Here is an 11,960-nt window from a genome sequence, read left to right as displayed (position 1 = left end):
CCATGTAATAGATATTTTCTATTCCGATTTTGTGTTTATATTTCAATGTGGATGTGATTCAGCAATTAATAATCACAACATAATATGCATTATTATTTCAATTTAGTTTCAAACGATTCAAAATGACTTAAAATGTAGATTTATCTAATGAAATCATTAATTTCCTCAGTAAGTTTATTATACGGTTTTTATGTTGATCGTCAAGTTGAATATATTATATACTAATCGTCTAGAGATGATCGCCTTTTCAACGCCTAGCTGTGTGATTAATCTACTTACAACTTTCATCTATGGTTATAAGCTTTTGCGAAGAGAGAGCGCTGGTATTATAATCAGCACGTGTCGAGTAAAAAATCTTAGTACATGTCAAACAACAAAATAGCAAGCAATATAAATAAAATCACTATTAAATTTTTTTAGATATATAAAATTTAATTATTCAAGAATGACGAAAGTTAGAAAACAAAGGCGCAAGAAGCGATTCCGTACAAATGTAAACAGAAAAAGGCTATTTAAAAAAATGACTAGTAAAGGAAATATTAAATGGTAAATAATTTCTAGGTTATAATTTTTTTCTGTAGGCATCCTTTATATTTATTTTTTTTACAGTAAAGAAATAAAAGAAAGTTGGGATGAAGCCAAATCGGCTAGAAAAAATCTTGAAGAAATGGGCCTATGCTATGATCCTAATCAAGTATTAAAAATTCCTAATAGAAAAAGAGAAAAAATTGAAGAGTTGAAATCCACAATTTCTGGAGGTTTTGAGGTAACTAATTCTCTTCATTTATATATTTTATAGTATAGTTCATGTTCTAGAGTATTATCTATCAAAAATAGGTATCTGATGTGGATCCAACTTCAAATATACCATCCAAATCCCATGTCGTTAAAAAACTAGAGGAAGAAGCAAATGCACCAAGAGCAAGAAAATTTAGGTATGATTTTCTTAGAAATAAGTAAAATTTCTTATAATATCCAGAACTTTTACTGAAATTAAGAGTTATAAGTGCCTAATTTAACATATCATGTTTGCACTTATAGACAAATTGTTTAATTATGAAATATATTTAGATTACCGAAAGGACAAGTACAATGGATTACGTACCTTATTGACAAATATGGTGAAGATTACAAAGCATGGAACGAGATCGTAAGAATTACTATCAAGAAACATGGAGACAACTTCGAGCTAAAATTAATACATTTAAGAAAATCCCTGAACAATATTCAGAATATTTAAATAAAAAAGCAAGTATGTAAATATGTTATGTATCATATGAACTATGACAATTTTATACAAATTAAAATGCTAATACATACATATAATATGGTCTTATTTTTGTGTGATATCAAATGGTTTCCACCATGCAGCTAGTTCATTCACTTTTTGAATGGGATTATTTAGTTTTTTTGGATGCCTCCACAATCTAGGATCTAATTCTAACATGCCTCCAATAATTTCCTAATAAATTACAAAAATGATTTAGAATGAAATTTTATGTGATTTGAAATTTTAAGTATCTCAATTTACCTGTGCAAAATTTCTTGGAAACCTTTCTTGTTCCTCTATAACATGAGCAAAACCCGTTCCATCTCCAAAATCTACCCAAAAATAAGGCAGACCTTTTGGTATAGCTTTCACAACTTCTTTACCCTAAAATTTAATATAAACATTAATTAAATGTATTTATCAAAGACTAGTGTTCAATATTATGCTCAAATTACTAAAGGAACTAAAGTCTCAGATAAATAAAAAAAAGTTTCAGTAAAAAGCATATGCTGAACTCTTTGCTAACATTTTACCTTTAAATCTATCAATTTTTTGTTATGGGACCATTCACCTTCACATTCTAAAATTGCTTTCTTAAAGTAAAACGGTATTAGTTCCATATCTTTTGATGGTGCAGGAATACATTGTATCACCATGTGTGGTCTTTTATTCAAATATATAGCAATTTCAAAAAATACTACATCCATACCATGTGATAAGAACATTTTAGTTAATGCTTTACGGAAATCCTATAAAGACAAATAAATTAAATTAGCAAATTCTATATACTGCATTACAAGTCTAAACAGGCCTGTTTAAATACTTAGTATTAACTAATCATAAAAAACAATGTAATAGGTTGCAACAACCATCAAATTTATAAAAAAAATCTATTTTCAAACATTCTGCTATGAGAATATGAAAGAAAAACTCAACTAATATTTTAAATATTCTTAAACATAAATAATTACTTGTATTTCTCTCCAAACTTCCTCATCAAGTAGAGTTGAACACCCAACGTGTCGAATTGGTATAATGCAACAGTGTCCTTCATGTAAACCTTCAGTTGGCAACAAACTTAAGTAAACATGTTCCCCCATAGCTATCATCAAATGTTTTTCCATTTTTCTAGAGTCCAAGCATTTATCACAATTATCTAGAACTTGTGATATTTTTTCATGTTCTCGAATAGCTCTATTCTTAGCCTTTTCATCTGTTTGATATTCATTATCACAAGATCTTATACTTTCTGAAAATACATCTTCAAGATCATCATTAGGATTTCTATGCTTGGCAACAATTTCTGCAAACTGCTTGTTTTGATTATCTGTTGTATTGAATCTTTCATTTTCAAACTAAAAACATAAAAAAGATATAGATGAGTTCCATAGAAAAATAACATACATATAAATATTACATAAATACATTTGATTTAATTAAATTTTATTTGGTAATGAAGAAATGAAAGTATGCAATATGTTAATGTGCATCCAAATTGATAATTAAAACTCATCAAAGTATTCATGTCACTAGTTGGGTTCAATAATAAATATTTTACTGTTCTTAATTAATCTACTATAGAGAATGTGTCTTAATCTATTATTTATAAAGAAATGTACCATATCGCGTAAACTATGTTTATCATCATCAGCAAAATATTTAGCTCTTTTCCCACCAACATGAGTTTCAGCAACAACTTTTTTCTTTTTCGATTTTCCCCCATAATAAGGATCTTTTTCACTTTTCGGATCTGGTAACGGTCTTGACAGTCCTCTGGAATCAGTAGTTGTCAGAAGAACAGCATTTTCTTTTATCTTATCATTAGATGCTGCAGGCATATTTTTGCGTGCTTCCCTTGCAGCATCTAACTTTTGCTTTAATTCATTTATCTGGCTTTGATTACCTAAAATTTCTGCTTTTACTAGTTTTGCAGCCAATTCATTCATCTGCTGGTCAGTAAGAAAAACAGCTTCTTCGGGTTGAGAACTAGCTTCTTGCTTGGGTCTGGTATTTATAACTTCATTTTGAGACATACAATTTTTGAATTCATCTTTCTTGTGCACATCAGCATTTTTCCTCCAACTTCCTTTTTTTTCAGAGTTAGTATTGTTTCTTTCGCTTGTAAAATCAAAATCAGGTTTCATAAAATTTAATTTTTGATTCATACTTGGTAAACCATCTCCTCCATCTTTCCAATAAGGATTTAGTTCTCTACTACTTTTTCCAGGTGCATATATTTCTTCTTGTTTCTTCTCAAATTTTTCTTTATTTTATCCTTATTGAGTTCTGATTTGGTAAATGTACCGAATGAACCTGTAATATATTTAGCCATATTATTTATCAAATTATATTGTTTTATCCAGATCAATAATATTATATATATATATATATATATATATATAGACTAGCAAACCCGACGAACTCCGTTTCGCCACCAGATGGTTTCGTGAGAAAGATGAAGAAATTTTTTGTTTGTTTTATATTTGAAAAGGAAAAATGTGATTTTATTATACAACAGTAATAAATTTATTTCGATTACAAAAATGAAGTGTTTTTTAGTTGAACTTCTCTAAGTGAATAAAAGTAAATCGGCAAATTATCCGTTTCATGGAAGTGGTCTTTGGTAAACCACATTTTTGTTTTTTGGTCTGACGTTAACACAAACAAAGCGGATGTTTTCCAACTCGTGAACAGGCAACGTATAACTGCCCATGTGATAGATAATGATTTTCTAAATAATCTGTTTAAAATTTATCCCGCAAACACTAAGCGATTGGCCTTGCGGCTTGCGTTGTTAGTTGTCATTGCGAATGCAAGGCAAACTGGAAATTGCAATCTCGCATTAAGGCACGATGCCATGCACACTTATTTTCTTAGCTATAAACCATGCGGAACTCGAGACTTTTCCAACGAATGCAAAATTGTCGAAATCGGTTCTTGCGTTCTGGATTTATATCGTCAGGAAGGAAAACCCAACTTATTTTTATATATATATATATATATATATATATATATATATATATATGTAGATATATGTAGATAATCTATTTGAAATTATTTAAAACAATTGTTATTTTGTCAGGAAGGAAAACCCGACTTATTTTTATGTATATAGAAGATAATCTATTTGAAATTATTTAAAACAGTTATTGATTATTTTTATTACTCGAATTTTTAATTACGGTGCGTGAAGTTCCAGTAGCTTGCATTAAGGCACGATGTCATGCACAACTAATTTTCTTAGCTATAAACCTTGCGGAGCCCAAGACCTTTGCAACGAATGCAAAATTGTCGAAATCGGTTCGTGCGTTCTGGAGTTATTTCGTCAGGAAGGAAAACCCGACTTATTTTTATATATATAGAAGATAATCTATTTGAAGTTATTTAAAACAGTTATTGATTATTTTTATTACTCGAATTTTTAATTACGTTGCGTGAAGTTCCAGCAGCTTGCATTAAGGCACGATGCCATGCACAACTAATTTTCTTAGCTATAAACCTTGCGGAGCCCGAGACCTTTCCAACGAATGCAAAATTGTTGAAATCGGTTCGTGCGTTCTGGAGTTATTTCGTCAGGAAGGAAAACCGGACTTATTTTTATATATATAGAAGATATATACATATACTAATAACATATAATATTTGCTAAGTATCAAATATAATATTTGGTATACTTTGCAAAGACATCCATTCGTCTCTACTAGAATTTCTAGATGTTTCTGGTGCAATCAATTTTTTTTCTGATGAGTCTGGACTATCTTTATATTTATGACTTTTTTTCTTCTTTTTTTTCATTTTCTTTTTAACATATTCATCATCACTTTCACTAGTACTACATGAAGATGTAGAATATCTTTTATGCTTTTTTTTCTTAGATTTTTTTTCACTTTTGTGTTTGTGTTTTTTATTTTTTTTCTCAATATACAACTTGTCACAAAATTCACCCTTTTCTCTAACCTGTAACGAAAATTAAAAATTAAGTTCAATATTTTATGCTGAACTATTAAATTAAATTGTAAAGTACTTCTGCAAGAAAAATGCGAAGTAAAAATAAACCTATGAAAAAAATAAATAAATATGTAAATACCTTTTCCATGGCGATACATTTATTTTCAATATAAAATTAGATTCACACTAAGGAAACTTTACGATTCCAGAAAATAAATAAATTTGGATTTAAATTATCTAAATTGTCAATTTGACAGTTATAGTACAAATTACTGTAAAGCTAGTAACGAGTTTTTTGCAGAAACAGTAACATTTAAATGATAATATAAAAATATGTAAAAAGCATAAAAATAAATATATGGATATATAATAAATGGATTAAAATTTAAAATATTAGATAATAAAGATGCAAGCTTACATTTTACCAGTGGAAGAAAATCACAACATAATCAAGTTTAAATTTGTTAAGTTGCGAGTTCTGAAATGGCGCCATCAAGCATCAACACTTAAGGCATGTGTTAAACGTCAAATATTACTGTAAAGACGAAGTGTATTTACAACCAAGTTCAATTTAATTTGGTTATTGTATTCAATTTAAACCGAGATTTAAACAGTTTGATTTAATTTTGTTTCATTCCTTTTCATACCATATATTTCTTTCTAATATATTTGCATCTTCGTCTTTATTTTTAAGAAAAATCGTTCTTTTCATAGTAGAAAACTAACCGATGAGATATAAAAATAAATTGTCTCTATTTCTGTTTGAAGGTTGAATCTGTTAGTAATTATTAGGAGTTAGTATTAGGAATATTACTAATATTTTTAACTATCTCCATATGAATATTCAAGGCATATTAAAGCTTTTAGCCATAAAAATCGTTTCTCTATTTTGTCTCCATATTTATTATATATTACTTGTATAATATTTAATTCAATTACACCAAATTCTATACAATGCTCTAAAAATTGTATAAGAGAGACAAGTTCAAGATATAGAAACCTTATGCACTGAATATTATTCTATCAATGGGCAACATAAAGTTCCTATGCACTTATTGTAACACACCCTTTGCTAGCCGAGGCTCTATAAACAGACACTTGAGATGCCAACATAAGGTAGATCCTTATCCATATAGAAATCTACCTTTTGAATGCAACGTTTGCAGAAAAAAGTTTTCTTGTAAAAATTCTTTAAGAAGACATCTTAACACGCTACATAAACCATATGAAAGAGAGGAAATATTTATATCTGTAATACCTCGCAGTGACTTTGTTTTATCCTCATCTTTTGAAGATTTAGTTGATAGCATTTCTGACGAGTCAGATGTTATCCCAAAACCAGATTGTGGCCGCCAACCCAAATATCATATCGCTGTTTCTTCAGAATCCTATCCAGTTTTACATGATCATTCATATGACCAACAATTAGATATACATTTGCAAATAATTCAGGATGAAAAGCCAAAAAATACTGAAAATAAAGAAACAGGTAGAATATGATGAATATTAATAAACTGCCGAATGTTTTATTAATACTAATATATGTAATTCACATTGGATTTTAGCTTTAAGTCTATTTGATCATAACTATTTCGAACAATTGGAAAATGAACACAAAGCAATTGAGAAAGAAAACATATTAGACTCAGGTATTATTTGTTCGATCCAATTAATGATAGATAATATAATTTTGTTTTAATTATTTAGTTAATTTATAATAAGTTTCAGGTTTATTAGATCACAGCTATACAGAATTAAAATGTGATGAACCTGAATTCATTAGTGAAGAAAATTCACAAGGTATTATAATATTATTGTATATTACAATTAATTTTATATTGTAGTAGTGATATTTTTTTAAATAAATTCAAAGTACTATATTCACTCTGCTAAGACATAAGAATGAAAAATAATTTATGGCAATATTAGACTTTCATAAATAATATTTGTAATATAGAAAGTATATTAAAGATTTTTCACATCAAATATTGATAAAATATTATATATTTGTAAAACTGAGAACTTGCGCATATGTATTTTCGATTTTGATATATTTCAATTTTAGATTTCTTTGATCACACATATTTTAAGAAATCAGAAGGTGAAGACCAGCAAAGACAAATTGGTAAATATCCAAGATGCATATATAGCATTATATAAATTTCCAAGTGTTACCAAAGTCATAGTTTCAGAAAATCGAAGAAATATTCGCAAGCAACAAATTATATGTCCAACTGAAGGTTGTGAAGCAAAATTTCGCAGATATGATATGTTGAGATATCACTTATTCTATAAGCACGACATTGAAGTTGAAGTAGAGCAACTGATATTTAATACTTTTGATGGTGAGTACACATTACTCAAGTGTTTTATGATATTAACAAAACAATAAACAATTAAACTAAAATTATTGATAGGAGAAATTTTTCTAATCATGTTTATATCAGTATATTTAATATTGAAAATCATTAAATTGTTGATTCTTCAGATTTTCTCGATTGGAAACAGAATCTTCAACAATATTCACATTCTTCATATATAAAAAATAGTGCGCCGCACCATGGAACCAATGGCAATATCACAATTTTCTATAATTGTCATAGATCTTATTTCTATAAGGAAAAAGCAAAGGTTAGAAAAGCTAAGAAATCTTGTAAAATAGGAAAAGCTTGTCCATCTAGAATAACAGTGCGACAAATTAAGGTTGATGACCAGTTCCAGATTAAAGTAGATTATTGGAGAACTCATGTAGGACATGATCCTGATATTAAAAAAAAATCTCAGAAGAAAAATGTACAAAATGAATTAGCAGGTATGATTTTAGAACGGCTTATTAGAATAATCACTCCTGCATTATCGAAACCCTTTTTTTTTTAAAAAATGATTGGTATGAAAACTTATTAAGACCTTACATTTTTTCAGTAACAGAATCTAGCTAGTATCTTCAACCAAGCAATAGTAGACAATTGAGAAAAGTAAAATCAACAACTTACAAAATACACTTTAAATGAGAAAATAAAAGAAATTAAGAAGGAGCATCTACTAATTCATTTAGTGTATACAAATCAGATGTGTCATATTGATCTCTGTGAGAAATCATTATGCTGTGTTATCAGCAACTTGTAAAATATTGTAAAATAGAAAGAATTTGCAAGATATAGTATGATATAATTTTAATAAAATTATTGATTTAAAAATAGCATTTTATGTTAATAATCAATTTAGAGAAGTACATGATATGCTTTGATGATAAAGCATGATTCTAGTTGTTTTATTGATTTGCGCAAAGCAAAATTTATTGAACTTTTAGAAATTGTTTCTCATGCATGAAAACGTTTTACAAAATGTCTTTTCTGATCTTACCTTGGTTTTTTGATAGTGATAGAAATCTGACACACACAGTTATTATAGCTCGATTGCACATTCTAGAGACTTATAAATTTGTTTCTCAAATATAAAAATTTAAAACTGAAATAGAGAATCATATAAAAAATATGAAAATCTCTTATAAAATATATATTAACATATATACATAGTGTAAAAAATATCAATTTTACATTCCTTCATTCTTTTGTTTTGGGTATTTTTGCAGCCTGTAAGTACGGATTGTCAATATTACTACTGTTTTGAGATTGTTGGATACTATTTTGAGATGTATTAGCACTGTCATTTTTATTTTCAGATTCAGCTTCTTCTTCATTTTCTCCATCTTCTGCAAAATATGACATAAAATAAGAGGTAGATCAATAACTGTGCTCACCTATGTTTTCAATTAAACATTATTGATATAAGTAAAAGAAAAATCCTTAATGAATTTAATTTAATGTTTTGCTATAGCCACATTTGCATGTAGCCTATAAATTCATTATTAGATATTTCAGGAGAATATATACCTTTCTTTGTATCTGGTAAATCTTCAGTTCGATTTGCTACTTGGTAATGGTATTCTAGTTCCTCAAAATCAAATACTTGATCAGTAGGTAGAAGTGGATTCAAGTAAGTAGGAAATACAGGCTTGCAAGCTATCACTAAAAAAGAACAAGCACCTTAATTAAATAATCTCGCACAGCTAAATTTTTATGGCAACTCAACCCTTACTTTACTAAAATGATTAACGTGTTTCACAATCATAATTATATCAGGACAATTGAATCATAGGCTTTTCAATCTAAAAAATCTATGTTGAGAATGCAATCAACTGTGACAATGAATGATAAAGCAACAGCAATATAAACCAGATTCGACCCCAAATTGTTATTGTCTTTACATCAAACTACATTACTTTTATCATCCAATTCCTATATATTCATTGAAGGTGTTCATAATATTTCAATATGGTTAATTTACATGGTTTATAATATCATTTGCAATTGATCAAGATATAAAAAATATAATATAAACAAAATTATTAATTATGTAATTAATAATAAAATTAAATGTTTATAGAATAATCATTTTGAAGGAGAAAATTTCTAAAAATAATTTTATGACTTTTATAAAAATTCTTAGTGTAAAAATGAGAAGATAATCTAATATTATAAAACCGAATATGAGTAAAGTACTTACACGGAAACATTGAATTGTCATCACTATCAAATAACGAATGTGTGCCACTTGTTTTGGCCAAAAACCTTGTCAAAGCCTTTTCTATATCCCGCTTTTGATTCGCTGATTTTTCTCTGATGGCTTCATACTCTGTTACAGGTTGTTTGTGTGTCTAAAAGCAATATATTCAAAATGAGATAAAAAATAATTCAGTAATACATATACATTAAAACTAAAGTTTTTAACCAATTATTTGCTTACAGGTGTCCTTATATAAGCATGAGGATCTGGCAGCGGTGGCAAATGGACAGGTATATATGGAGGGTGTGCACTCTTAACACCAGCTTGCAGAATATTTGTTTGCTTTTGTGCCGTTAAGAGAACTTACAGCATTGTAACATTTCTGTTATAGTATCCAAAGCATCTTTATCAACTGCATCGAATCCCGATTCGTTCAGAATACTCGCTACGACCACTTGCAAAACCTTTCGTTTTGGATTTATATTTACTAAATCCATGATATGATAAGTGATTTTGTTAAATTACAGTAAAAATACTCAGTGAGCTTCCATTCTCAAGTTTCTTTCAACTAGTAAAAACAAAAATGCAACATAAATTGAACTAATTTGAAGTTGTCAAAGTTGTGCAGAAAGTTTGTCCAACCGTCAACAGAAAACGCCCGTATTAAAGATACCAACCAAAAGAAGGAGAAACCAATCCTAGACAATATAACAATGAAGGATGTGGAAAATCATTAATCAAAGGATTCAAAAAATGCTTTTGTATATATTCATTCACCATATAGAACTCGCGTTTGTATAAAAAATATAAATAATAAAATAATAATTTTGTCTATAAAAATAAATAAGTAACTAAAGCTCAGCCTATCGAGGACGTTGATTTGCAAATATGTCTTGTAAGTTTTATATAGAAAATACACATTTGAATCATAATAATAAATCAAACCAGATATAATTTGCATTTTGTCTTAAGCTAAGTTGTAGAAACATACTGATATGTATAAACAATCGACATGATAAATAAAAAATAAGATTTTGCAGCTACTAAAGTTGTTCTAAGAGTTTGACTATTGTTCCAAGAGATTCTCTCTTGGATTTCTCAATATTTTATTTAAATAACATTTATACAATTGTATAATTTTAAACTAGTGTAAAATTATACCATTAATATAGTAAATTTTTGATTATTTAAATGTAAAGTATTATAATAAAATTAAGAAAAAAAATATCAATAAGACTATCAAACAAATCATGTATTTTTTTGAAAAAACCATGATCAACATGGTCGTACAATTAGGATTGTCACAAAACTTGATAACAATTTTAGCAATATTTTCATATATATTTTAGTTTAATATATAACATTTAGTATATGATTATATTTTCTAACATTTCATATAATATTTATATGCTTATTCAGTTATCACATTAAAATATTTCTGTTATACATATATGTATAATATGTACAACGTTATAACAATGAATGATGTAAAATATTTTATATTAGAGACAAAAATGTTAAAATTTGTAACAAATAGGATAACCATCTGGTGTTGAGATCATTTAAAACTCACTTTAAAAATTGATCAACAAGTATTCATACAAAAATATGTTTTTGCAAAATTAAATTTTGAGTAACCTATATAATAACATTTTATAATAAATTTGAAAATATGTTTTTGAATTGCCAATGATTATGGCAAATCAAATATATTCACATATAAAATTATCACCATCCATTTCATAGTATTATATTATCAATATATAAATATTACATATACTTTAAATATAAATTTGTATGATATACTATGTATATCTCATCACGTACACCAAAACACTAACAAGATGAAAAATGTAGAAGAGTATGTTGAAAAAACAATAGCAAAACACTTTTTCGAATTTGTTATCATATTTTTCCAAATAGAGCTCGTATAAAAAATCAAATCAAAATGTCTTTCTTAAAGCTAAAAACTTGAACTGTTATTTATGATGTCACGAAAATTTCAAGTTACTTAGGATCAACTTTTATGGAACTTCGCTTTCCGCAAAAAAGAAAGACGATAAAGGATTTCCATTCCTTAAAAATTAAAAAAATTAAAAAAAAAAATAAAAAAAAAATCATATTACAAAACAATAGAAGTTAGTTACAAATAATAAAAAATAAAAATGTATACCTA

The 11,960-nt window shown here is 27.5% G+C and overlaps 4 protein-coding genes across 4 annotated transcripts; 2 read left to right on the top strand and 2 right to left on the bottom strand.

Annotated features, from left to right (window-relative positions):
- The first annotated feature begins 304 nt into the window (after positions 1-304).
- LOC113385023 (nucleolar protein 16) lies at positions 305-1,275 on the top strand. Its single transcript, XM_026622823.1, is given in 5 exon segments — positions 305-546; positions 610-766; positions 838-935; positions 1,072-1,133; positions 1,136-1,275. Coding segments are annotated over 5 exon segments (543 nt in total). The 5' UTR covers positions 305-445; the 3' UTR covers positions 1,261-1,275.
- Positions 1,254-6,610, bottom strand: LOC113385020 (CWF19-like protein 2 homolog). Its single transcript, XM_026622820.1, has 7 exons — positions 6,477-6,610; positions 4,945-5,227; positions 2,890-3,583; positions 2,242-2,625; positions 1,804-2,019; positions 1,532-1,654; positions 1,254-1,462 (listed from the first exon to the last, which is right to left on the bottom strand). Exons 3-7 carry the CDS (start codon positions 3,433-3,435, stop codon positions 1,334-1,336), a joined length of 1,398 nt encoding a protein of 465 aa, XP_026478605.1. The 5' UTR covers positions 3,436-3,583; positions 4,945-5,227; positions 6,477-6,610; the 3' UTR covers positions 1,254-1,333.
- LOC113385021 lies at positions 6,081-8,256 on the top strand. The gene is made up of 7 exons (XM_026622821.1): positions 6,081-6,707; positions 6,784-6,867; positions 6,947-7,018; positions 7,284-7,343; positions 7,405-7,563; positions 7,707-8,030; positions 8,147-8,256. The coding sequence occupies exons 1-7, from the start codon at positions 6,245-6,247 to the stop codon at positions 8,155-8,157; spliced, it is 1,173 nt and encodes a 390-aa protein (XP_026478606.1). The 5' UTR covers positions 6,081-6,244; the 3' UTR covers positions 8,158-8,256.
- A 469-nt stretch (positions 8,257-8,725) lies between these two features.
- On the bottom strand, positions 8,726-10,361 carry LOC113385022 (transcription initiation factor TFIID subunit 8-like). The gene is given in 5 exon segments (XM_026622822.1): positions 8,726-8,927; positions 9,112-9,246; positions 9,785-9,935; positions 10,025-10,140; positions 10,143-10,361. Coding segments are annotated over 5 exon segments (687 nt in total). The 5' UTR covers positions 10,282-10,361; the 3' UTR covers positions 8,726-8,781.
- Between the last annotated feature and the right edge of the window lie 1,599 nt (positions 10,362-11,960).

This window comes from Ctenocephalides felis, unplaced genomic scaffold, assembly GCF_003426905.1.
Source record: "Ctenocephalides felis isolate EL2017-DRISC unplaced genomic scaffold, ASM342690v1 CF-g0.4_SCAFFOLD_03571, whole genome shotgun sequence".
Lineage (NCBI taxonomy): Eukaryota > Metazoa > Arthropoda > Insecta > Siphonaptera > Pulicidae > Ctenocephalides > Ctenocephalides felis.
This window is presented reverse-complemented; position numbering and strand designations above follow the sequence as displayed.